Source organism: Podarcis muralis, chromosome 17 (genome assembly GCF_964188315.1).
Source record: "Podarcis muralis chromosome 17, rPodMur119.hap1.1, whole genome shotgun sequence".
Taxonomy (NCBI): Eukaryota; Metazoa; Chordata; class Lepidosauria; order Squamata; family Lacertidae; genus Podarcis; species Podarcis muralis.
Window position 1 is genome coordinate 38,176,667 of NC_135671.1, and position 27,729 is coordinate 38,204,395.

A 27,729-nucleotide genomic window follows, 5' to 3' on the forward strand; every position below is an offset into this window, starting at 1 on the left:
TTGCCCTCAGGTGTGGCAGAAGACATTGCTCCATTGACACGGTTGAAGGAAGATCTGATTGCCAGTCGGATCACCTTCAGTGTTCCAAGTTAAACAAAAAGGACAGTCAATACTTACTTCTTCTCTGAGTTTTTGTTTTAAATGTAAATTGCATTATTTCCCCAACTTGCTCATCAAGAAGTCAACCTGCTCCTGTCTGCCTAGCTAATGAACACAAAAAAAAATCACCAGGCTGAGCTGACCAGTACTCGGGCACTTTTCCAACGTGATGTACTGAATTAATTTCATGTAAACAATGGCCTTTAAAAAAATAAAAATAAAAAGGTAATTAAAACATCACACTATTAGTTAAGGTTGTTTAAACTCAGTAACTAAAACATTACTTTTATCTCCCTTTGACTCACAATGAGCCCCTACCATTGGTTTTCCCCATTCAACGTTTCTGTTTGAATTTCTAGTTGAATCAAAAGGGTCTCCCTCAAATTAAATAATTTAAAAAAATTAAATGACAAGGTGCAGAGACCTGTGGATAGGGTTGAGGGAGAAAATTATTTTAGTTCATATTTAAAGGTGATAGAGGGGCCTGGGACAGAGCAGTTGATGAATACTAGAGGAAAGGAGGCTGTGTCAAAAGTATCCTCTGGCACAATGCCTTCTACCACCCCTTGGACCCCACTGAGGACCCCCACCTCAGTGCTAGGGCTGGCTCTTTCTCTCCCAATTCTAATTGCTACCATTCTTGGCAGTAGCCATGTAGAATCCCATCCCAGAATCCAGAATTACACGGACAGATGTTTGTGATCTATAATATTTTTATTATCAGCATCTGAATAAACCTGGCTTCTGCCAGCATAAAAGGCACTGTGAGGGTAGGAGAAAGGGGGAGTGGGATGGCAGTTTTGCACGTACATAACAGCAGAGAAAGAAAGTCTTTGTTGCATAGTTTTGTAAAATTCTGACATCAGAGCCAGCAGATGGGAACAGCCTCATTCCACTGAGAATTTTGACACATGCTCAGCCCTCCATGGCACACACTCTGGCTCCCCCCCCTTGCCAGGCAATAGTATCACATTGTTTACTTGTGGGGCTTTCATACTGGGAAGGGCATGAAGTGGATGGCAGGCTAAAAATAAAAAGATGGTCCGAAGACAATTCAGAAATAAGTTTTAAAAACATCTTACAAAACACATAGGCATACTACAATTAAATAAATCAGCAATTTATACAATCAAGTAGAGGAGAGGAAGAAAAAGTTGAAACTCCTCACTCCAAACACCTGGGACCCACTTGGGAAGTCCCATCTCTTCGCATGTATTTATAGGGTTTCAGAGCTGTTCCAGAAAGAACAATGCAGAGATTTTATTTTCTCTCCAATAGGATTGTGGTGTTGCTATGCACACACCTGCAAACAGCTTGCCTTAAAATTTGGCTGGAGTAGCTAAGCCAGGCAGGTCTGTGATCAGGAACGAAAGAAGAACCTGTGTTGCTGCTGCTCCCCTAGGCAATGGCGGCCGACACAAGGAGCTGCTCATGAGAGCGAGAGAGAGAGAGGGGAAAAAACACAACAGCCCTGAACTTCCAGGCTCTCTTTTCAAGGCTTGCAGGAAGCTGCAGCAATGAAGAGACTTGCAAACATAGAGAGCAAATCAGAAGCAGATATAGGAGAAACCAATGGCAACATACACACATGCAGAAGAATGTGGCAGAGTGGGCTGTACTACTTCTAACTTCTGGTGGGGGCACTCTCTTTTGATGTTCAAACGTACACAAGCTCCCTGCAAGTATAAAACTAACACAACATGGAGAAAGTTTCTTTCAGCTTTCTCTTTGCTCTGCATATATGTGTTTATATATTTATATATATTATATATATTTAAGAAGATGACTGCCAGCAAACTAAAGGAGTGCACTTTTACTCTGTCAGGTTGTTACCATCTCTTTCCTTAACAGGTGCAGATCCATTTGTTTTTGTGATGCTGGTATTTTATGGGGTTTGATGCATTTTTGTGGACTTGGTTTTCTGGTTTGTATATTTGATTGTTGTAAGCGACTTGGAATTTACTTTTGTAAAAAAGCAGAATACAGATTTTTAAAAAAATATTAAATAAGAACCCCAGTGTGGCACTTAAAAGACGCTGGGTATGGTGGTGATGTGTGGGGCATGAAATGACCTCCCCAGCGCCCAAATTGGCTGGCAACACGGGCCTTGTGCTTTGTAAAATGTCAGCAATTGCCCTTGGGGAAAGGAAAACTCATTGGACTAGTTGACTGAAATTATGTTAAGAATTTATCTGGTTCTCTGAAGATGTGAGCACACTCTGACTGAGGTGGCCTCTCTGTGAACATGGCTGGACTAGGCAGCAGAGCCTGCAAAACACTGTATGAACTTGCTTCCCTTGTTAGCATCTCAAGATGATCCTCCCTTCATAATGACGTCAAAATTTGGAAGTGGTGATTTCATGGGGCACAGGGAGCCTCAGGAGGGTTGTATGAATCCTGCAGGTTGTGGGCTGCCAAGCTGTGGTTTTACTCCTCCAGAAGCAACATGCCATTTGAGAGCAATGTGTCTATTCCAATCTGGGATGGCTCCCCCATAGGACAAGCAGGGTTCCAGGTGCCAGTCCTATGGGGCGTGGGGTGCCAGAGGGTCAGTTGCCAGGTGTCCCTGGGCACAGAGCTGCGGAATCAGGCCTGCCACCCAGCTTAATGCAGCCTACCAGCCTCATTGTCATATAAAGCCTCCTGCTCTGTTTTTTGCAAGAACAGAGATGTAGTCAATGCGGGTTGCAGGGCTGGTACAGCTCTGACCCCCCCCCCGGAAGAGCCCCCTCCCCTCTGGCTAAGGCCTTATGTGTCAGCAGCCGCTGGGCCTCAGTTGCAGCATACCATGCAAAGTGCTGCTAAGTCAGGCACTCTGGAGCACTGTGGGAAAGTTAACACAGTGGGTGGTTTGCCAGACTCTGCTGCCGCCAGTTAAGTCCAAGGGCCAAGCATGGTAGGCCGCATGACTGCAGGCCAGCGCAAGATGTTTCACGAAGGGAGAGCCGAGGGTTCATTTCCTCTAAGCAACCATGCATCTTCTTCGCTTTCTTAGGAAGATGAGGTGTGCTTGGAAGCAGCAGGATTGGGAAAGGGAGGCAAGTGGGGAGAGGAGGAAATACCCGTGCAAAAGGGCAGAGGGGAGAGAACCTAGTACATGAGGCAAACCCTGATGTCCCACCATCAAAGCCAATGGATGAAATATTTAAAACAATTAACTGTGTGATGGCTGTAGCTAAATGTGCATTTAAAGGACATGGGAGCACACATCATTAATAGCTTGCTGGTCTGTTATTTCACGTGGAAAACACAACTGGAGTGAGTCTTCTAACAATAACAACAACAACAACAACAACAACAGTAACAACAACAGCAGCAATCACCTTCATGACTAATTAAAAGGCGGCTCAGTTTTTAAGAATAGACACATCTGTGCAGACTAACACTGGCATAAGTGAAATAGGGGACAACCAGCAATCCTAGTTCCTTTGCCACACGCTCCCTCTCTCCATCGCATCACGCACATGGCAAGACCCAAATTGCTGCACTCCTCCTAATGTGGATATATGCTGTGCAGTTGAACTAATGCAGCTTCGCTGGCTGAGGCCTTGTTGTCTGTATACGAAAACATCTCTTTCTCTTTCTCTACCTCCACCTCCACCCTGCTTTAGAAAACGGGGGGAAATGACCCCAGGAGAATTCCTGCTATTTCAAGGAGAACAAGTCCTGAAGGACAGCTGTATGGAAAGCAAGTCTCAGCAAGTCCCCATAGAAAGTGCCCTAAGCAAATGGCACGGGGCCTTCTGCTGGCCTTCACAGGGAAGACCAGTCCCTCAAAATTAAGGGACTAAAGTATTAGAAGCCACAAGGACAAAGCCTCAGGAAGGGCTTTATGTTCTACAGAGTTGCATAAGGGGGTCCCGAGACAGCCCAGGACTGTGGCTTTCAAGGCTTCCCACCTCAGGGGACTCCATATTGGCTTATCTGCTGAGGACCCAATTTGTGTCTGGGATCCCTGCAGTGTGAGAGGCATCTTAGGCCACACACTCCGTTTGTAAGGGCATGAGGCAGACCTAAACTGTTGCCCCAGAAGAATGAACCAACCCCACATTCTGAAACAGTTGTGGAAGGTCAGTCAAAGAGGTCGTGATGAGGTTTTTTGACCGCTTGCCCTGCATAACTTACCCATCTTCTCACTGGGGAAGCTCTCTGTAAGTTCTGAAGAACAGCAAGGTTTCAGAAAGAACTGTTGAAAATTACTGATCTAGAGCAACACGGATTTCCTGACTTGCTCCCTTGGCTGCCATGTCACCCACCTGGTGTCCAGGTAAGGAGGCAGGCCTTCCTCAAGTGGAGCTCAGGGGGCGAAGGCTGGAGGGGAGGGGGGTTTGGTGCTGCCCTATGCAACCAGCTTCTACAGCCCAGTTGTGGCAAAAAGGAGGCCACCAGGGAGAAAGGTGCAAGAGCTACATTCATGGCTTGGATTCGTATCAAATGTTGTGCGGCTGTTTTGTGTGGACAAAGGCGGAGAGCGGTCCCGCTGAACCTCCCAGGCCTCTGAGGTGTGGCTGATGCTGGAAGCTCACTCCAAAACACCCACAGATGCAGAGGGCAGAGAATGGCAGTGGGGCAACAAAACCCACGCTTTGGCGTTACTATCTTGGGATATTCAGGCACTGTGTGTGTGAGGTGTGTGTGTGTGTGTGAGAGAGAAAACTTCGGAGTCACTTGTCAGGACGGGGTGACCCATTCCCTCCCTCCAGTCCTAGAACGAGGCAGGCTAGTGAGAGAAGGTGGCGAAGGGCACGGTCAACAGGTGCCAGAAATAAGCGATGCCCCAGCAGAGAAAACGTGACTCTTCCTTCAGCAGCCAGGGCAACAGCCGGCCTTCTTCTGCAGCTCCCAGGAGGAAAGGAAAGCAGCCGGGATCCTCTTACTGAGTACTCAGCCACGTGGGCCGGGGCAGGAACGGTGAGGGGGTGCTTCAGGGTGCCTGGCTCTCTCGGATGTGTCCCACTGGAGAGGCCGTATCTTCACCCAAGATTTGGCAAAGTTCACTGAGACGCTGCTGCATTTTGGGGACTCCGGCCAGCTGCTGCTGCAGGCGCTGCTTCTCCTCTCGCAGGGAGAGACGGGCTGCGGGGTCCAGCTTCTCAAAACGCCAGCCCCCCTCCCCGTCAAACTGCAGGAGGTGGGTGTGGTACTTCCTGAAAGGGAAGAGGGAAGGGCTGCTTGAGATGCTGGCCTGCGCTACGCTTTGCTCCGGGCCTCCCAGCAATCTCTCCACACCCCACACCCCCCTGTGCTTGGCCTGGAGCTCTCGCTGCTGCCCCTCATTCCTCGGAGTCCAGCGAGCGCCCTGTGCGTGGGTGGGGTTGGCATCCCTGCCTGCTCCTGGGGAGGGATCTTTCCGCTGAGCTGTCTCTGGGGGAGTCAGGAACAAAGCGGCTCTCAGTCTCCAGGGATGAGACTCTGATGCCCCCCTCCGCCCACACGGCTTCCTGCTGGGGACGTGACTCCCTGCTTGGGAGACAGCCAGGGACTGGAGGGGCGGTGGAAACAGGGAGAGATGCGGGGAGGATAGGAAGTCTTCTGGGGGCAGGAAAGGACAAGGTGGGCAGGCCCAGGCGCAGCCAGACTCTATGCAAAAACAGTCTCCTGTCCCTTTCACAATGTGTGCAGAAAGGAATATTTTAGCAGGTGCATCCTCTGCTGTCATAAAGCTTCAGTTTATTAAAGACACAGGACTTTTGGAGTCGGTGGGTTATTCTAGGTCCTCCTCCAAAACCCCTCTTTCCCTGTCCCGGGTCGAGCAAAGGGGCACCACACAGGTGATCCACTCTATGGCAGCCTCTACTGGTCACGGAGGAAATGACAGGACCTGCCTCCAGGCTCACTAATGACACAACCCTTTCCTACCCTGTCTGGGTGGCAGTGCCAAGTGTGATGACGTGGGATCAGAGGAGGAAGTGGGTTCATGCAGTGGCAACCGAGGTTTGGGGGTATGATGAAAGCTGGGATGGGGAGATACTGACTCTGATACTGGGGGGTGGTCTGGCATTCCAGCTTCTTGGGGAGAAAGGGGGGATATAAAAGCATGCACAATCACAGGGATAGGTAGAAGCAGAGTAAATGGATGTAGAAGTGTGGACAGACTCCTGGAGGCATTATAAGCCTGCCAGTCCACTTCTCATCTAATGCTCAGATGGTTCCCCAGCTTCCTCCTCCAATTCCCTGTCCCCTGTATGAGAAAGAGAGTGAGAGAATAAGGGGTAGCCCACAGGGACTCCTGCCTGGTAAATCAGGTATGTGGAGAAACTGCTCCATTCGTGGCAGAGGAGCAATGTCTGACTGAGGGCCTGAGGAGGCACACGGCTGCAGGGATCTCCCCAGCCTTCCCTGCTCTCTCAAAAGCCCCACTCGTGGGCCAGTGTGTGGCACAGCTGACTCCACAAGTAGATGATGGGCAAGAAGGGAGAAAACGTGTGTCCAAATGACTCCAACTAACCAACTAGCCTAGATGTCCTGGTCTTGTAGACAGGAAGCTCCCTGAGCAGGACAGGAGAGTGATCCAAGAGCACCCAGTACTGTAGAATCATTAAAGGGAAGCGGGAAGACCAATGGGAGCCCCATGGAAGAGTGAGATAGATGTATATAAAGTCCTTAGATCAAGGGGCTCCAAAGGAAGAAAGGCCTAAAGAAACATACCAGGCAGAAGACTGTGGGTAGAGAACAAAACATACCAGAGTGAAGGTCGGTGGGTGATTGAGAGCAATGCTATCCCAGCATCCTTTGCAGCCTGAAAGATCTTGCCTTCTACATCAATGCTGACGGCACTGGTGCATTCATCCAGGAGAGCGTACTTTGGCCTAGGGAGGAAGAGCAGCAGCCCAAATGAGAGACCCCAAAGTGGCTCTTTGGCCAAGCCAGTCTGTACATGGCCACTCCTAACACTGCAGTCCTCCACCTTCCCCTCCGCACCTCCCTCCACAATTCCTGATCCGCCTCTTCCACCTTTCAGCTATGATCCTGGCAATATTTCCCAACATCACGCTTTTGGGCTGCCCCTGGTGTGACTTTCGCTGGTCTCAGCTTTGGTTCTGCTGCCATTCTACTGACGGAAGGACACACTGCATTCCCATCCTCAGCCAGCAGCAGGATGAGCAAAAATGCAAGAGGGACCGCGAGAAAAGGGGTCGCGGGACTACAAGCCCCATCTTCCCTGATCGTTGGCCATGCTGGCTAGGACTGATGGAAGTCGTAGTACACAATGTCTGGAAAGCACAACACTGGGGCTAGTCCTCTGCTAGGGGGATTATGGTTGATTCCAGACAACGTGCCTCATTTCTTTGCACAAAGTTTGTGGGAAGGTTATGCAATATCTGCTGCTTAAACAGCACTCACCCCGATTTATTTGCCAAGAGGTTATACAAACATTGCGTCAAGAGATTCTTCTCTCCTGCTTCTCAATGCTTTTTCCTGTCACTTTCCTTACTGAAACCGCCCCCCCCCCCTTTCTGAAGAAGTAGGTTTGTTGCACAAGACTGCCAAAGCCACTTTAATTGCTCTATGTGAATTTGCTGGAATGCAACTGAATCCCATGCACAGAATAGCAGCAGCGGCCAATAATCAGGCCTCTCACTGCACTTGTAGGCACTAACCTGTGGTAGAACATGCGGGCCATCCCCATGCGCTGCTTCTCGCCACCAGACAGCACATCCTTCCAGTCGCTGACTGCTTCCCAGGCTGGCCCCGCCCATGGGTGGAAAGGTAAGAGATTTCATTGGTCACTCAACGCGGATGGTGCAGCAGACCCTCCCATGCGCCCTGCTTGCCCATTCACTTTCTACTCCACACAGCCAGAGGCAAAGGAAGCAGAAACGACAATTTCCCTCCCCATTTGTCTCCCATGAATTAAAGGTTCATGCTCACCCCACCTCTCCTGGTTGCACCCACCTCCCTCACGCTGCACAATGTAGTTCAAGTTGACAATGCCCAGGATCCGCTCCAAGTCAGCGTCCGTCTTCCCTTTCCGTGCCATGTCCTCTGCAGTGTCTGGGTAGATCACCTGGTCTCGCAGGGTTCCCACAGACATGTATGGCCTACCATGAGATACCAAGCATAACATTCCTTGGTGTGCAAATATATTAATATGACAACAACAACAATTTATATCCCACCACTCCTCCCAAGGAAGCCAGGACGGCAAACACGCAAATGCTAAAACAACGTGGAAGATGGAGCGAGCTTGTTTTCTCCTGCTCTGGAGGGCAGGACTCAAACCAATGGCTTCAAGTTACAAGAAAGGAGATTCAAACTAAACATCAGAAAAAACTTTCTGGAGGCAAGAGCTATTCAACAGTAGAAGGCTCTCCCTCAGGAGGTTGTGACTTCCTTCCTTGGTGGTTTTAAAGCAGAGGCTGGATGGTCATCTGTCATGGATGCTTCAGCTGAGATTCCTGCAGTGGAGGGGGTTGGACTAGATGACCCTTGGGATCCCTTCCAACTCTACGCAAGTCTATGATTCTATTTCCTAATTTTAACACATTCAGCCCCATGAAGAGCAACCAGGAGTCTTAGGTTCTCTCTTTTTTGTTCCATTGTATCACCCGCCTTTCCCTTCCCTGCAGACATCTGAATACTGGTCCTTTGTACCTCTGTGGAATGTAGAACATACGATGTGGGGGTGGCTTGTAGAGGGTGCCTTCATAGGTCGGCCAGAGTCCCCCCAGGATCCGGAACAGTGAGCTCTTCCCGCAGCCATTTGGGCCAGTGATCAGCAGGTGCATGCCCTCGTCCACCTGCAAGAAGACATCAGAGAGCAGTATGTCTGATTATTATTATTATTTTATTATTTATCACCCACCTTTTTTCCTGACAGGGACTCAAGGTGCCTTACAGATAAAAAGAACAGCTAAAAACATAGAGAGGTAAAAATCACTGAAAAACAATTAAACATTAACAGAATTAAAACTATATGTATATATGCATATTTTTAAAAAATACAGACAATCACATCAAAACAAAAACAGCACTGGGAACAGCAGTCAGTTCCCCAAAACTCACTGGAACAAGAACGTCTTCACCTACAGCGGAAAGACAGCAGGGAAGCAGCCAGTCTAGCTTCTCTAGGGAAGGAGTTCCAAAGTTGCCTGGGAGCAGCCACTGAGAAGGCCCTCCCTGCACCCCCTCCAAGTGTGCCTGTGAGGGTGGCAAGACTGAGAGAAGGGCCTCCCCAGAAGATCTCAGAGCCCAGGCAGTTTGTAGGAAGGAATACACTAGATTGGACCTATAAAGCAGCTCAGGACCGCAATAGCTCAAGGACCACCTCTCCTCATATGAACTGAATTGAACCCTGTGATCATGATGGGAGGCCCTTCTTCGTGTGCCTCCTCCATGAGAGGTCTGGAAGGCGGCAACATGAGAAGAGGCCTTTTCTGTGGTGGCTCCCAGTTTGTGGAATGCTCTCCCCAGGGAGGCTCGTCTGGCACCATCATTATAAATCTTTAAGTGCTAGGCAAAAACTTTCCTCTATAACCAGGCCTTTGGCCTTTCACTATCTGTGGCCTTTTAGAAGTTTTAATGTATCTATGGTTTTGTTCTTGTTAGTTTGGTTGGTTGGTTGGCTGTAAGTCACTTTTGGTTGCCTTGTACCTGTAAAGGCCAGACTCCCCTGCCCCATCTCTCCTTGGCCTTCGGAGGACAGATTCATCTCCCCTGCCTTGGGAACCTGGCCCCACTCCCACCCCAAATGGCCCAGAACGTAAGAAATCTGTGATCTGCCAGCCGCTTTAGGCCACCTGCCAAGTGACATTACCCCTATGGTGCCCTGACAACTATCTCTGAGCCACGTCAGGCTTGCTCTCTCGCCCCACTCCTGTACTCTGGCCGATTTTCCAGCTCTTTCTGTGCTCTTGCAAAATATAATAAAGAGAAAGCAGTGATCAAGGTCTTATCAGCCGCCCCCAACACCACACCCCCTGCTCCTCCTACCTGACCTTGCAAAGTCAGCAGCACTGGCAGGGACTCTCCGTCCCACCCCACCCCCCTTCCCTCAACTTTGCTGCTTCATATCTCCTACCGACAAAAAAAGCTTGCAATCTCAGCCCAGCCTTCTCTCCATCTCTCTTTTAACAACCCTGCTGAATCTGAAGAAGGTTCTTCCAGGCCTTCAGCATTAGAATCCTCTCAGTGTTAGAACTCTGCCCTAGGATATATCTTTCAAGCAACAATGCAGAACAGAATTTCAAGCAATAATACACAACAGGCTTAGCAACCAGTAGCAAAAACGGAAATGGGGTCTGCTCTGCTCCCGTGCCTGCATGAGCAAGTTGATCTGCAGAAATCTGCAAATGAAACTTCTCATGGCATTGGAATACGGGGATCAATGTTATCACATGCAAATTCCTGGATATCAGGCAACTGTGAAAGGCACAGCCAACTCAGCCAAAGTCTCCCGGCTCCGGCTCCCCGCTTTCAAACTTTGTTTTTTGCTACTTACCCGAATATTGAGGCTGGTGACCACGACGTCTCCAGTGGGGGTGATGATGGGGATGTTTTCACAGACAATTCCATTGTCAACATCAACCACACGTCCTGTAAGCAAAATGGGGTGGGGTGGGATGGGATGGGATGTGGGGGGAAGGAAGGAAGAGACTGGATATCAAATCCACAATGAAAGACAGTGTTCCAACCCTTGCGAGAGTGAACACGGACTCAGCCAGAAGGGGGCAGCACACCCTCTCACAATCCTCCTCCTGTCTCCTCTCTTGCTCAAGCCCAAATTTAGACTTTGCCTGGGAATGGAGAAAGAATGCAAGGTGGGGCCCCTATATCTGCTAAACTTTGTCCATCTCAGTCCTCAGGATGGTTGGCGACAGGCCCCTCTCTGACACTGGATCTGCAGGGAATGGCTAAGGCAGTCTGCACATGCTCATGTGCACTCCTCCATTTGGTATTAACATGCACATGACTTTATATGTTTCTGGGAACAAAGCATGGCTTTTAGAAGAGGCTCCAGGACCCAAAGCCCTGCTGGTCTAATCCAGCCAGGCCAGGGAGAATGATGGGATGGAAAGGAGGGCTGCTGTACTACTGCAAACCAAATGGGAGACATAATTTTGACAGGTGCCACTGGTCATACAAAGTGAGGAACGCTGTACCTGCCAAAACTCCTCCTCAGCCTTCAAGGCACAGGAGACAAATAGTTATCCTTCCACTGCGGTCATGTTATCTGACCCAACTGGAAGTCACCTTGTGGTCAGGTCAGAGGAGGTTCAGCTGGTATTTGTTTATGGGATGAAGCCAGGATAACAGGTGAGGAAGTGTATTAGGATGAGCCATTAGCTGGTAGGGTTGCCAGAGCTGTCCCATCTTAGAGGATCCAAGGATAACCAATGGACATACAAACAGCCCTGACGGATCAGACCACAGGTCTAGTCCACCATCCCATTTCCCCAGTGACCAGCCAGATGCCCCTGAGAGGCCCACAAAGAGGACATGAGGGAAACGGTCTACTCTCAGCAACTGGCATGGAGAGAGATGCTGACCCTGGAGGTAACATACAGGCATCATGCCTTGCAGCCAGCAGCAGCCTAATCCTCCCTTTAAAGAAGGTGGCTGTCCACACATCCTGAGCAAGTGAATTTCACTGCTTATTGCTTGGGGAAGAAGCACTTCTGTCCTGAATGTCCCGCCAACCAGCTTCACAGGATGACTCCAAGTTCTAGAGTTGTGATGAAGGGAGGAAAATGTGTCTTTCTCCATGTCACGCAGCATTTTGTGAACCTTAGTCATGTCCTACCTTATTCACTTTTTTTCCTGAACTGAAAATCCCCTAGAGCTGTAACGCTTCCTCCTGGGCAAGTTGCTTCACCCACTGATCACTTTCGATGCCCTTTTCTGCACCTTTTCCCGAACTAACAAGGCCATTGAGGCAACAGTTTTGGGGAGTCTTTTTGGCCCAGTGGGCTAAGATCTTTATTTCCCCAACCCCATGAGCCAGCTTTGACAGGTGTGTGGAGCCACCCATCTGCCAATCATCAGGTGCAAGGTGGGTGGAGGAGTCCGCAGGACCCAGCAGGACTGACGTCTCCATTCTCCAGCTGAAGAGTGGAGGGTTCAACACTGCTCTCTGCGGGGGGCTCCTTTGCCAGCATATCCCACCCCCCACGACTAACAGAAACAGGACCTATTGTGCAATGTTGTCAATAGATTATGCAAAACTTATCAGGGAAATATACTTAATTTGCATAATTTATCCAGGGCACTGAATTTAAGCTCAATTTAAGCAGGTTTTTTTTTTTTAAAAAAATGAACAGAATACCCACAGCCCTAGCCTTGTCAACTTGCAAATTTCAACTCTGTAAGTCACTTGAGCCATTTCTTTTGATAGAAAGGCAAGATAAAAATCTAATGAACACGCACAAAACAGAATCACCAGCACAGACTCTGGCCTAGAACTGTACATTTTAATAATAGCCAGGGAAGCTGTTGTCAACAGAGAGCAAGGAGCTGGTACAATGCCTGCTCCCACGATGTGATGGGCTGCAGGGTGAAGAGATGGAGAGAGAGGTGTAAAATGTGAGGGCAAAGACAAGAGGAGGTGAACTTGCTTTGGGACAGATGGAGATGATGCTGGAGAAAGAGAAGGGTTTGGTGGAAGAGAGAGAACAAGAAAAGAAGCAGGACACCAAAAAAAGAAGTAAGAGCGGACACAGAGCAGCAGAGAAACAAAACTTACAGGCACAGACTCTGGATTCACAGACTGCCCACTCCCCAACTAGAGATGGGCAACTGACACAGCCATCAACTCATCAAAAGTAGTTTGGGGTTGTGTTTCCTTTGTGTTTCCTATAAACCCATGCTTTATAGGTTAGTTGTCCATAGCATAAAGCAGGTGTGGGGAACACTTGGTCCTCCAGATGTTGCTGAGCTAACCCTCCCACTGTCCCTGGCCATTGGTCATGCCAGTTGAGGCAGATGGCAGTGGCATGGGGGGCAAAGGTTCCCCATACCTTGGACCTGGAACAAAATGTTGCAGTCCAGTGCTCCCTATTCAGGATTCCCGCCACTCCATCTTTCCATTTTTACCTCCCAAGAGACAGTCAGCGTTAGGCGCCCACTGAGCATGCTCAGTGTTTTCGCATGTCTTTCTCTAAATGTTCTTTTGTAGTTCAAATGACAGTGTTCCCCCGAGTCTGCTGATGCCTCCCTCTTGTGCATGGGTTATATTGGCTACATAAGGACTGGCACTCCGAGAATTGAAATCACTATTTGTATGTACAGGATGTTGCTCAAGCATCTATTGTGCTATAGAGCAATTGCCAATCTGCCTCTCCTTAGCAGTTACTAAGGGCTATGTGCATTACCCAGGGAAGGAGGGGAAAGAAAGTAGATGCACAGTCAAACAGACAGGAGACAATCCTGACTTGCTGGCAGAAAGGTGTAGTTCTCACCGAGGTGGTAAAACATGCATCCGGAATGTACCACTTTAGATTGTTGGTGCAAGAGCTCCCTTGAAAAGTCCCCTCCATAAGAAACATGTTTTTTAAACCTCCACACAACCCTCCCCCCCCCCCTTGTTATCTGGGGGAAGCCTTCCTCCTGACATGCTGCCTTTCTTTATTTTGGACTGTACAAAAAAAAAAAGTACCGTATTTTTCGCTCTATAAGACGCACCAGATCACAAGACGCACCTAGTTTTTGGAGGAGGAAAACAAGAAAAAAAATACAGTGGTGCCTCGCAAGATGAAATTAATCCGTTCCGCGAGTCTCTTCGTCTTGCGGTTTTTTCGTATTGCGAAGCACGGCTATTAGCGGCTTAGCGGCTATTAGCAGCTTAGCGGCTATTAACAGCTTAGCGGCTATTAACGGCTTAGCGGCTTTAAGAAAAAGGAAACAAACTCGCAAGAACTCGCAAGACGTTTCATCTTGCGAAGCAAGCCCATAGGGAAATTCGTCTTGCGGAACGACTCAAAAAACGGAAAACTCTTTCGTCTTGCGGGGCACCACTGTATTCTGAATCTCAGAAGCCAGAACAGCAAGAGGGATCGCTGCGCAGCGAAAGCAGCAATCCCTCTTGCTGTTCTGGCTTCTGGGATAGCTGTGCAGCCTGCATTCACGCCATAAGATGCACGCACACACATTTCCCCTTACTTTTTAGGAGGGAAAAAGTGAGTCTTATAGAGCAAAAAATACAGTAACTAAAATAAAGCACTTGCAAGTAACTCCCCTGCATGTTGTAGTAAGAAAAGGCAGGGACACAGCTGAGAGAACCCCTGGCAAGGTGGCTCCTACGTGGTTTGTTTTGTAATGAAGTGCCTTCAGTCACAGGAGCCCCTACCTGCAGTTTGAAGTGCTATAGCCCAGGCCCAGGTTTACCAGCTCACTGAGAACTAGATCTGACGGAAGCTATGCAGCTGTCTCTGGGTTCCTGTACCCTGATACCTATGAATGTTTACTTGGCCAAAAGTCCCATTGGGTTTTATGGGACTTCTGAGTAATTGTAAATAAAATAACCATCTTGGTTTGATCCTTGCCACCACGTGAACATCATCTCTTGATCTAGCAGGATGCATCTTGCAGTTACCAGGCCAGCAGCAGTGCAGGTGTGCCATGTCAGCCCAATACAGTCTGGAGCTGAAGGCCTTACCTTGGATTTTGAGTGGCCCTTCTACCCGTACGCCATGCTTCATCACTCTCCCAGCATGAGCCTGACCCTCCTCAAGTTCTCCAGGGCGCCGGAAGTTGCAGGCTTTCACCTCTTCAAACACTTGGAACATCTCATGTACGCGAGCAGTGTACCCGGCCAGCTCAGTCACCTGAATTAGGAAGCAGCAAGTAACATACCTTAGCCCAGAAGGGAAACACAAAGCTTTTAGGGATGGAGTTGGGATGAGACTAATGTTGGCATCACCTTGCCAACAAAGGTCCATATAGTTAAAGCCATGGTTTTCCCAGTAGTGATGTATGGAAGTGAGAGCTGGACCATAAAGAAGGCTGATCACTGAAGAATTGATGCTTTTGAATTATGGTGTTGGAGGAGACTCTTGAAAGTCCCATGGACTGCAAGAAGATCAAACCTATCCATTCTTAAGGAAATCAGCCCTGAGTGCTCACTGGAAGGACAGATCGTGAAGCTGAGGCTCTAAGACTTTGGCCACCTCATGAGAAGAGAAGACTCCCTGGAAAAGACCCTGATGCTGGGAAAGATGGAGGGCACAAGGAGAAGGGGACGACAGAGGACGAGATGGTTGGACAGTGTTCTCAAAGCTACCAGCATGAGTTTGACCAAACTGCGGGAGGCAGTGGAAGACAGGAGTGCCTGGCGTGCTCTGGTCCATGGGGTCACGAAGAGTTGGACATGACTAAATGACTAAACGACAACAGTCTCACTGAGAGTAGATCCCATTATGATCCACTGATATCCATTAACTCATAGAGTAAACCCATTGATGTCAATGAGTGTTACCCAGAGTATCCAGCACTGGGAAATCACTCCAAGCACACAGGTAAAAACAACAACCCCACAACAATCACTAATATTACAGACCTTCTGGCTTTGCTCCAGACTCCTGAAACCAGCTCAGTCTGTCAAGTTTTATTATGCCTAATTACTCAGAATTCCCATATAGATCAATGCTCCTTTCTCCCAAGCACACACAGAACTGCATCCCACTAATGGATATAGAGAGCTGCCACATACCAGGTCAGACTCTTGGTCTCATATATGTAGCCCATTATTGTTCTGAGTGGCTGCAGCTCTGCAAGAGTCTTAAATCTCAGCCTTTCCCAACATCTGATCCTTTTAACTGACAATGCCAGGGACTGAACCAGAAACCTTCTGCATGCAAAGCATATGTTTGACCACTGAGCCAAGGTCCTTTCCCAAGGTTGCAGGAAGTTGCTTCAGCAAGCTTCCCAGAAGAAAATGTTTCCAAAGGCAGAATTCCCTAGGAAGTTCCTGTGAGTAACCACTGCCAGTTTCTCTCTACCTGGGGCACATAGTTGGCATTGTTAGGAGGATGCCATTACATGGCAGGGCGGTGTGTGTGTGTGTGTGTGTGTGTGTGTGTGTGTGTGTGAGAGAGAGAGAGAGAGAGAGAGAGAGAGAGAGAGAGAGAGAGACGAAACACATTTAAATAAGTTTCAAATCTCTTTAACTGAGGGTCCCAGATGTCTAACCTGGAGTTTCATTGGCCCGTTTCAATCAAAGCTTAGAATCATAGAATCATAGAATCATAGAGTTGGAAGAGACCACAAGGGCCATCGAGTCCAACCCCCTGCCAAGCAGGAAACACCATCAGAGCACTCCTGACATATGGTTGTCAAGCCTCTGCTTAAAGACCTCCAAAGACGGAGACTCCACCACACTCCTTGGCAGCAAATTCCACTGTCGAACAGCTCTTACTGTCAGGAAGTTCTTCCTAATGTTTAGGTGGAATCTTCTTTCTTGTAGTTTGGATCCATTGCTCCGTGTCCGCTTCTCTGGAGCAGCAGAAAACAACCTTTCTCCCTCCTCTATGTGACATCCTTTTATATATTTGAACATGGCTATCATATCACCCCTTAACCTCCTCTTCTCCAGGCTAAACATGCCAAGCTCCCTTAGCCGTTCCTCATAAGGCATCGTTTCCAGGCCTTTGACCATTTTGGTTGCCCTCCTCTGGACACGTTCCAGTTTGTCAGTGTCCTTCTTGAACTGTGGTGCCCAGAACTGGACACGGTACTCCAGGTGAGGTCTGAACAGAGCAGAATACAGTGGCACTATTACTTCCCTTGATCTAGATGCTATACTCCTATTGATGCAGCCCAGAATTGCATTGGCTTTTTTAGCTGCCACGTCACACTGTTGGCTCATGTCAAGTTTGTGGTCAACCAAGACTCCTAGATCCTTTTCACATGTACTGCTCTCAAGCCAGGTGCTTATGCATACACTATACCTTTAAAGCACATTCTTTCTCTCAAAAAATTCTGGGCACTCTAGTCTGTTAAGGGTTGCTGGGAAATGTAACTCTGTGAGGGATAAACTACAGTGCCCAGGATTTTTCGGAGGAGAATAAGTTCCTAATGTTCTTTAAAGGTATAGTGTGTAAAGAACCAGAGTTTAAATCAGGTTTAAAGATCAGTCCTGTGGAGATTCCCTTAGAGTGTGTGATGAAATAAAGGAAATACAGTATGTTCTGGTCCAGGAAAGGGCAGATTTGTGGAATAGACTTTGCATTTCCCTAGAACCCTCAAGCTCCACCAATTGGAGCCTGGTTTGGAATACATGTGCTAAGAATTAAAGAACATGGTGCCTTTGAACAGCTACTGAACCCAGGGAATTGTGTTGAGTTATCAGAACTGAACTGAGTTCACAGTTCTTCCATGTTACTCCTCGTTACTCCTCGTTTCTTCATTTTAGAAGTCTGGTTGGGAAGCAAGATATGTCATTTTGTTGCTGCAATTATTAAACAATTGGGAGTCACAAATCCCTGCAGAAATACCGCACTAGTTCTAGATCCACCTTATGCTCATTCCTAGTCTAGACCAGGGGTCAGCAAACTTTTTTAGGAGGGGGCCAGTTCACTGCCCCTCAGACCTTGTGGTGGGCCGGAGTGCGCACGCACGCGCGTGCACACACACACGCAACAGAGGGGGTATTCTCTCTCCCCCCCTCCCCCAGCCCCTCCCCTCCTCTTGCTTTCCTACCTCCTCCGCCGCTCTGCCTGCGGTTGGGCGTCACCACTGGCGCTGCCTCTCCTTTCCGGGCCAGCTTTCCCGGGTGCCAGGTGGCGGGGCCAGCAGACACGCCGAGCTTCAGCCAAAGCCCTGTGACACACCCGTCATGATGCCCACAGCGCGGCCATGGACGGAGAGGTGGGTGGCGAGGCTTTGGATGGCTGGCATCAATCAAAGCACAGCTCCCGTCCTCTGCAGGGCGGGGAGAAGCCAGGAGGAGGCGCCGCCATTGTGTATTTGGGGGGGGGGGAGGCAGAAATGGCGCCCGAAAAAAATTACAAAAAAAGGCGCAGTCCAAACGATCATACCGATCCAAGTGGTGATTCCAGGATTGTCCGCAGGCTGGATCAGGCCCAATTGCCCTCTGGATCCCTTAGTTTGCCGACCCATGTTCTAGACAGATCCTATGCATAAGTCTCACCAAGTTCAAAGGGAATTATTCCCAAGAGTGTGTACATAGGAGGGCAAAATTAGATGTTTGCTTTGAACCATTTGGTCTGTTACAGATCGAAACCAATCCCATGAAGTATTAGAGCACTGCACTGGGTCAAAGATCATGCATGTGGGTGTTGGAAAACATGATCGTGTAAGGCAGAATCTAGGACGCTGATGTGCAACTGGGAACTGATGCCAGGACATTGTGCTCCCAGGTCTTCCAACCTTCTGGGTGTGGGCTGTGCCTTGCAGAGATATGCAATTTTAGGATTTCCCCTCAGAGGAAAACAGAAACAACGCGGCTTATTCCCTTCCTTCAATTGATAATCAAACCAAGCCAATTCCTTCTGGGTCAATCCAAGGAGCCAAGCTGCATCCATACCTCTTTGTAAGAAGAGATGACTCTCTCTGTGGCATCAGCTGCTGCATTCAGTAGACTCCGTGCTGTGGTGAAGGCTTCGGTTCTCAGGCTCACCAGCTCATTCTCCTCCATGTCCAGCGCAGCTTGCTTCACTGCCTCAGGGTCTGGCATAGGAGGGGAAACCGACATGGTCAGCAGAAACTCCAAGGACAACATCTCTACCCTCCATTTTCTAGCTCCACAGCTGTTTTTAGGACCTGAGTTTGCCTGGAAATCACATGCTCTCACCTGGAATCCTTTCCCTCTGGCCAGGAACACTTGCCTACGGATTACTTCCTGCACGAACAAAAACATAAGCAGGGGACTCTGAAACTCCCTCCTCCCAGCATCCCTGGCCTTGGTGAAACCTCTCCCGTAGGCATTTGAGGCATTTGCTTCTAGGCACAGGAAAAGGCTCTTTAATTCTCTCTTGCACCCTTGTGGTTAGCAAAGACGTTCTAACAGAGTTCTTCCCTTAAATATTTCCTTTGTTTGCCAGATTTATTTATTTGGAATACTTATTACCTGCCCTTCATCATATGTCCCAGGGCAAGGTGTATTCCAAAATCAGTAAAACAAATTCGAGCAGCATTAAGCTAAAACCATACTTGAAAACCATAGCATTAACTTAACAATGGCAAAACAGCTGCAGCAACACAGCATGGGGGAAACGGTTATTCCATCTTTAACCTCCACCTCCAAAGGCCACAGGTGTGTCTGCTGGAGGGTATGCAATGTTGGGGCCAGACACATGTCGGAGGGGAGGATGTTGCAACACCTCTCTTGTTTTGCCACCCCTTAAGTTTCACCAGGCAGTGGTGCTGCAAACAGGGCCTAATGCCTAATGTCAGGAACATATGGTGACAGAGCCTTCCGTGTTGTAGATGTGGGTGCTGGAGGAAGGAGTAGCTTAAATAGCCATTGGCCTGTCTCTTGGCTAACATGGGAGAAAGCAGCTAAGACAATATCTAGGTAGCGGAGGGGCCCTTGGTAGCAGATGCTACAGCTACAACCAGATTAGGAAATCCCTGAAGAGCCTGTACTGGATCACTGGACCTTCAGTTCCTATTCTAACTGGGCAGGTCCCAGAGACTAAGCTAACAAAGATCCTCTTCAGACTTCAAGGAGGAGGAGGAGGCGTTGGCGAGGGCAGGGACAGCTCAGACACCCACAGCGAAAACAACAAAGAAAGCAACCAATCTTCCTGGGGTGGTCGGCCTTTCGGTTTCTGTAATACCTTTACATTTAATCATCAAATATCTGTATAATTAGATTTAAACTCAGGAAGAGGAACCTGATCACCTACTGCTGATCCTGATGGGTCATTTCACCAGAACTTTGAGCAACAGGAGAGAAAAATGCCTTCCAGAAAGAAAATTGTTGCATAAGGCAGCAGGGCTCTAGCCTAGGCTTAGGCCTAGACATTATAAGATTATCAGTTTGACAACACCCTTCATGTCATTCTAGGTATCATTACTCAAGAAGATATATGGAACAGGTGAGCTGCCGACCTGCCCAGCAAGTTATCATTGACGAAATCAGGATCACACACACAGGGTGAATTAATAATAATAATAATAATAATAATAATAATTTTTATTTATATCCTGCCCTCCCCAGCCGAAGCCGGGCTCAGGGCAGCTAACGACAATAAAAATTAACACAAGGACACCTCTTGCCTATAAAACTAAGGAGGAAAAACAGGGTCTCCTCTTCACATCTCCCCAGCTGCAGCTGTTTTTCAAAACCAACATCTGTGTTCAATGCCATAGCTAGCCATTTTCATGCGCAGTGAAGGTTTCCAGTTCTGTACACATAAAAACAACTGACCTCAGGGAGCGTGAAGAATGGTTGTGGGCCTTTAAAAGCAAAGACCAAGGACTAGGAACGCAAGTATCTTCCGAAGAGGTGCAAAACAGCAAGAAAGGGTGCAGCTCCAAACTGAGAAGCAGCGGGTGTGCAGGGTGTATGCTTAACCCTTTCCTTACCTGCTACTTTCAACCTTCAATCACCTTGTTATCATCTCCTGCCCCAGTTCAATCTAAGATTCTGCACATTCATTTACTGTGTTCTTCAGGAAAACAGCTTATATTTTCTTCCCCTACCCGAAGCTTCTTCTCTAAATCACACAGTCTTCCTGTCACTTTGAAGCTGTTTTGAATGTCCTGACCCCAGACTCTGCCAAATGTGTAATTCAACCCAAAGATTACAGCCACTTCCACATCTTCACTGCTCAGACAATCTGTTCCTGTAAGGGGGGCGGGACTGGAAAGATGTGGCTGAGACAGGGGCTGCCATGTCACATCTATCCTGTTTTCTCCCCCCTCTGCAATTCTGTGGTTATATGTACTTCACTGTGGCAAAACTGGCAAGCAGAGGCCCAAGGAGAATCTGCAGCAATGGCTAGTCTGATGCCCTCCCTAAGCCTCTTAAGCAAGCTGGTATCGGGCACTTCATGCGGCATCCTGAAAGCATTCTTAAGTATCCCCTGCCAACAAACAATTATTTACTTTATTACTATATCAATAAGTGACGCCCAACATGCTCCCGTCACCCTGTTTACAAAACCTAATTTTGTAATTTGTAAACCTTGTTTACAACCTAATTACAAAAACTGCCTCCACTCACCTGTCTCAGAGTAGCCAGTGGCGGTGATGATTGGCACAGCTACCATGACCAGCCCGGCGGCGCTCCACACGTACTTCATGAGGAACTGCTCCAGCATGACATACCAGAGCCTTTCCAGGAGCAGCACATTGATCTGGGAGGCCAGCTCACGATAAGAGCGCCGCAAAAGGGACAACTCCACCTGAAGGGGAGGCCAGGAGACATTATGGCATTCGGCAGGGTGATGAGATGTTTATTATTTATCATTTGTATACAGGTGTATCCCCTATGAGGTTCCCAGGTCTCCCATCCAGACTGCGACCAGATTCAGACCTGCTTAGCTTCAGTCAGGCAGCTGAAATCCCACGCCCTTAGACTTTGCCTTAATGCAGCTGCTGAGATGGAGGGCATTTCCATGTGGCTCTAATTTCAGAAGCACTGCTGCTTTACTTCCAGTGCCTGGAGTTTAATTAAGAACCAAAGAAGAATCCTGCTGGATCAGGCCAAAGGCCACCTAGTCCCGCATCCTCACATTAGCCAACCAGATGCTTGCAGGCTGGACATGAGCACAACAGAACCCGAAATTCCCAGCAACTGGTATTCAGAAGCAGTACTGCCTCCCATTGTGAAGGCACAGCAGAGCCTGATCGCTAGTAGCCATGGATAGCCCTCCCCTCCATGAATTTGTTTAACCCTCTTTGAAAGCCATCTACGCTGGTGGCCAGCTCTGCTTCCTGCTGGAGCAGGTACTACAGTTTAACTAAGGGCTCTGTGAATGAGTAATTTCTTTTATCTGTTCTGAATCTTGCGGCATTCAGCTTCATTGGATGTCCATGACCTCTTGTCATCTAGGCAGCCCAGGACCCCCAGACATACTGCCCAGGCTTGTGCCGGCCCAGGGAGGTCACTTTGGTGGTGCTAACATACTGGTTTGATTTCACCCCCAGAGGCACACTCTATTGTCTCAAGACAGACGGAGGTTCACAACAGCTCCACTTTTCTCATGATATACATAATTTTATAAACTTCTATCATACCACCTCTTAAAAAGGGACGTGGGTGGCGCTGTGGGTTAAACCACAGAGCCTAGGACTTGCCGATCAGAAGGTCGGCGGTTCGAATCCCCGCGACGGGATGAGCTCCCGTTGCTCGGTCCCTGCTCCTGCCAACCTAGCAGTTCGAAAGCATGTCAAAGTGCAAGTAGATAAATAGGTACCGCTCCGGCGGGAAGGTAAACGGCGTTTCCGTGCACTGCTCTGGTTCACCAGAAGCGGCTTAGTCATGCTGGCCGCATGACCTGGAAGCTGTACACTGGCTCCCTCGGCCAGTAAAGCGAGATGAGCACCGCAACCCCAGAGTCGGTCACGACTGGACCTAATGGTCAGGAGTCCCTTTACCTTTACCACCTCTTAGTCATCTTTAAAAAAGGTAAAGGGGCCCCTGACCATTAGGTCCAGTCGTGACCGACTCTGGGGTTACGACGCTCATCTCGCTCTATAGGCCGAGGGGGCTGGGGTTTGTCCACAGACAGCTTCCGGGTCATGTGGCCAGCATGACTAAGCCGCTTCTGCCGAACCAGAGCAGCGCTCGGAAACGCCGTTTACCTTCCCGCAGGAGCGGTACCTATTTATCTACTTGCACTTTGACGTGCTTTTGAACTGCTAGAAACTAAAAAGTTTCAAATGCTACAGACTTTCTCTGTCTACTCCCTGGAGGCCAGAGGTAGCATTACCTCTTTGTTAGAGAATCTGCTTCATCTGTGCGCATGTGATGAAAAGGTTCAATGGTTCAAAAGCAGCCACCCCCACCAGGTTCAGTGCTTTTAGCAGCAGACTGACCTGCATAAATAAGGCAGGTGATGCTTTGCTCATTCCTTTATCTCCATGTCAGGAAAAGTTTCCTTCTTTACTGACCACCAGCCAGCTCTTAAAAGGCACTTGAGCAATTTCCACAAGAAAGAGGCAGAACGACAGTTTGGTTCATTACACGTGTGTCTTTTTTCAGGACTACAGAATTAAGGGACAACTGACATATGTGAATGAGCCATTGCAATTCTCTGCTGTCATAGACAGAACTCTTAGAGAGTTTAACTCTAAGATTTTAACCAGCCCTGTCCTTAACAGCAGCTACGGCAGCAGTCTCCACCCCCATTACAAGAGAAGCCTCATCTACATATATTTGCCCAATCAATGTGCTGTTAAAGACACAGCAGCAGTGGAGTTGGGTCACTGGTAATTGTCAAGTGATAAGTACACAAGTGATGTACCTGAATATGTGAACTGGCCCTAAGATTGTCCCTCCCTTTCTGAAAGGGAGGAGAAAAGAGGTGTAAAGTAATCCCAAGGATAAAAAGTAGGGGGAAGATTTCTAAAATTCAGTTGTTCTAATAGCACAATCCTATGCATATTTATTCAGAAGTAAGCTCCAGTGGTTGCAATGGGACTTGCTTCCCAGTAAGTGTGGCTTCCACTATCTGTGTGACTACAGAAATAGGAAAAGTACTATAGCAACACACACCCTGAACTTTGGGTTACAAACTGAAAAGCCACATTTTGAATAAGGAGTCCCAGTTCCAAAACCAGCCTTTACTAGCACTTCACTGGTGCTAAATGGTTTGTCAGGGTTTTCATCTCATAGATGCAGGGATGCAGCAATACAACACAGTATTTGCATTCATAGAGTAATGGCCAGTGGCAGTGGGGAGCCAGGGGGGCTATGGTTCCGGGCACAAAATTCTGAGGGGGTGGCCTCCATACAGCCACCAGCTTCTGCAGGGATCCCTATCCTGGCAAAGGCAGCAAAGCAGCCTGCCAGGGGGTTGCGCCACTGCCACCCAGGCACATCCTGGAAGGCCCTGTCCCAGGCTCCCTGTCCTTGCCTGCCTGCCTGCCACCCGGGGTTTCTGGACCCTGGAGCCCAACCTGGCCTTGCCGCCATGTCCCTGGCAGAGGCTGGCAACTGAAGTCTACCTTCCTCACATTCCTGAGGCCATGCCACCCTTCATTCTCCAGGCCATGCCATGCCAAGGCCTCACTGAATGGCTGCCTGGCCAGTGCTTGCTCATTCCTTGCTCAGTGTGCCACGCTCCTTGGACGGCAGCAAGAGCCGCCCAGGTCCACAGTGAGTGGATGCGGATGGAGGGTGGGTGACCCCAGGGCAGCCCGACTCAGTGCTCCTCTCTGCAGGCATCGAGGGGATTTGCCCACCAAGGGTCATGTAAGCCAGCTGGGCTCCCTCCTGTGCAGACGGGCAGGTGGCACAGCACAGCTCCGCTTGGTTCCAGTGGCATTGGTGGCTTGCCTGCCCCAGGCGCCAGCAACCCAGGCTACACCACTGGCCAATGGCAGCTTTTAATTACCTACTGGAAGGTCAGGCTGTGGTGCTAATACCTAGTCTTCTCCTTAGTTCTCTGCAGTTGAAATTGGGAAATTGCTCTGTCCCTTCATCTCTGTGGTACAAGCCCTGTTAGCCTCACAACAGCAATTCGCCTGGTGTTAAATCTGAGTACAAAAGTGCTAGTTCAGCCGCACTGGGACAGGGAGCCTGGATTGCACCAAACCAAATCTACCTGTGACTCCCAAATTATGGAATGCTCTCCCCAGGAAGGTTTGCCTGGCACCTCCATTATATACCTTCAGGTGCCAGGTGAAAACATTCCCCTTCAACCAGGCCTTTCGCTGATTGACATCCGATGCTCTTTCAAAAGTGTTGTGGGAGGGGGGATTATTGGATTTTTCTTGTTCTTATTTTTACTATGCATTTTTTGTTTTTTATATTGTAATTCTATGTTGTGAACTGCCCTTAGACCTGCAGATGAAGGGCAATATACAAATTTAATAAATAATGGTAATAATAATAAATAACACCCTGAAAAAATACAGGAGGTGCACAGGGGTATGAGATAATCCTGCACCAATCCCACAACTTTAATAGGGAGGGCAAAGTTAATGAGTACCAAGGCAGGAAGGTCAGCATTTCCTGTTCTCCACTTACTAAAGCCATTGAGGTGACAACTAGCAGATCTTGTCTCAAAGAGATGGGGATGGGGTGGCTGCTGTTTTTGAGTCACAGTCCTGCTATTCTGACAATGGCTTTCATATGGGGAGTAGTATTTTTGTCCTATGCTGTGTCCTCCACCCTTCCAATCTGCTGTGCAAGACTGGTGGGAGGCCATCTTATGCTGAAGAGCCACAGGTAGGTAGACTAGTGGAGGAGGGGGCAGCTGGAGGCACAGCACAAATGCATCCAATAGCCCTAAGAAAACCCTGAACATTCAGAGATAATTGTCTTAAACATCACAAGTGGTGACACAATTCAAATGTCATCATGACTAATACTGGTCATACTCCTTTTTTCTAAAGGGCAACTGCTGCTATAGACTTTTTGTCTGAGGTGTGTGCATGTGTGCACAAATCTGCATGGTTCTAATAAATGTTTAAGCACAAAGGCTGGTCCCGTTGCTGTATTTCTGTGTGCGAATGTGACCTACAATTACCCTTAATTTGGGCAGGATGCCAAAGGTAGGAGAGTTTTCGGCCTTGGAATGTTCCTGACACAGCTGGGCTGGAATGGAGAGGGGCGACTGCAGTGTACATGTGATAAAAATGACGATTAACTTCGGTCACCATCGCCCTCAGTATAAGAGCATTCCCCCCCCCCCCGCCCCCCACCCTCACGATGATTCAGAAAACAGGAAGAGCCTAGATCCCCTGATTCCCAGCTCTCATCTGTTACTGTTATATGTTATCTGATCCATTGCTTTTCCAAATCTGGGGATCAGAAATGGTGTCTGATAAACACACTGCAACTGCCATCCAATCGCCTCCGCTAGGCAGTGCAGGAATCCTTAAGTGCCACACTTGGAAACGCCTGGGGCTGTTTTGACGGTTGAGGCAGAAGTCAAGCATGAGCAATAGAAACCAAGAAAGGTTTCTATGGAAATTTAGACTGGTGGAGGATTACTGAACATGGACAGATTTGAAGCTGGATAAATTCAGGTCAGGGCCTCAGCCTTGCCCTCGGACAAATTCAAGGAAGAAGACTACAAAGAAAAGGAAGTAAACAAGGGTGCTGGTTTCAGCTCTAGCTTGTCTCTCTATAAAGCCAACTTCACTTCCACCGGCCCAGGGCCTGGCAGGGTCAGCTGCCTCCGTTTTGGAGCTCAGGGGAAGAAGAGAAAGTGGAAAGACATATAACAAAAGAGGCTGGTGGTAAACTACCCTTCTCTGTTTCTCCAGTTCTACTACACTATAATTCCCTGTCCGGAAACCCAGGAGTCCTGGCTTCCAGTAATCCTCCTATCAGCTGATCCCTGCTTTCCTCCCAGAGAACCATGGCACGTTGCCCACTTGCTTTACCTTATGGCCCCCATAGAAAGCAATCTCTTCCGAGTTGGCGACCACCCGGGAATGCATGTAGCGCAGCTCCCCTTTCCGACGTGCCTCTTCAGCCACCAGCTGGCCAAACTTTGGCGAACAGGCACGCAGCACCTTGGCAGTGATGCAGACCACCAGGCCGGCAATGACCGAGGGCCAGGCTGTGTCGGCTCCTTTCGATCTGGCCGAGCTGAGCAGGGTATAGGAAGTGACAATCACATCCAGCACCGGCTTGGTCAGGTTCGAGTAGAGGTGAGCCACGGAGTTGGCGAAGGCCACCAGATCTTCCGTGAGAGACTGGTCCGGGTTGCGCAGGCGTCCGTCCATGTTGCTGACGCGGTAGTAGGTCTGGCCCTCAAAGTAGAGCCGATAGGCATGGTCCGCTAAACGTCCGCGGAAGGCCAGGCTCAGCTGCCCTTCTAGGTATCGAATGGCACTGTTGACAAATGTGGCAGGCAGGGCAATGAGCAGCCACTGAAGAAGCTGCCACGTAAAGTCATGCGGGTTCTTGCGGACGATGCAGCGGGCCAGGCGCCCGTCCAGCTGGGCCACGTAGACCGAGAGGAAGGTGCGGCTGGCTAGGGCGGCCGAGTGCAAGGCCAGGAGCCCCGTTTCACGGCACAGTGGCCCAGGGAACAGCAACCTCAGCAGGCGCAGCAGGCGGAAGAAAAACACCCTGTTCACCCCGGGTGGAGATGCTGCCACCTCATCGGCTGCCCCCCACTTGGAGGCTGGCTCTTCAGCACTGTGGTGCCCTGCTGAGTTGGCATTCACTTGGAGGTCAGAGGAAGCCCACTGTCGCCGCAGGACTGGGTACAACTTCTTGGCTCCATACGCCGCCACCAGCAGTGCCACCGCCGCTCTTTTCGCCGTGACCCCCTGGGCCAACCTGGCTGCCACTTTGGCTGTGGCAACTGGCATGGTGTCCCTTAGGGTGGGGTGGGGGGTACTGCCCCTTGGTCCTGGCTTCCTCTCTGCCCCCCCACCACTCCTTCTCCTCCTCCTCCAGCTCGGGTGCTCTGCTCTCTGCCTGGCTGTGGCAGGGCTGGCTCTTCAGCCAGAGTCCGCTCTCACCCCACAATGCCCAGCCCTCAGCCTGACTAGGTGGGAGGGGACTGAGCCATGGCCATCCCTTAGAACCATAGAGAA

The 27,729-nt window shown here is 49.1% G+C and overlaps 1 protein-coding gene across 1 annotated transcript; it reads right to left on the reverse strand.

Annotated features, from left to right (window-relative positions):
* Nucleotides 1-794: 794 nt before the first annotated feature.
* On the reverse strand, nt 795-27,688 carry ABCD1 (ATP binding cassette subfamily D member 1). The gene is made up of 10 exons (XM_028711684.2): nt 26,563-27,688; nt 21,227-21,407; nt 18,581-18,723; nt 14,693-14,861; nt 10,541-10,635; nt 8,695-8,840; nt 7,996-8,141; nt 7,701-7,785; nt 6,783-6,908; nt 795-5,246 (listed from the first exon to the last, which is right to left on the reverse strand). Exons 1-10 carry the CDS (start codon nt 27,499-27,501, stop codon nt 5,024-5,026), a joined length of 2,253 nt encoding a protein of 750 aa, XP_028567517.1. The 5' UTR covers nt 27,502-27,688; the 3' UTR covers nt 795-5,023.
* Between the last annotated feature and the right edge of the window lie 41 nt (nt 27,689-27,729).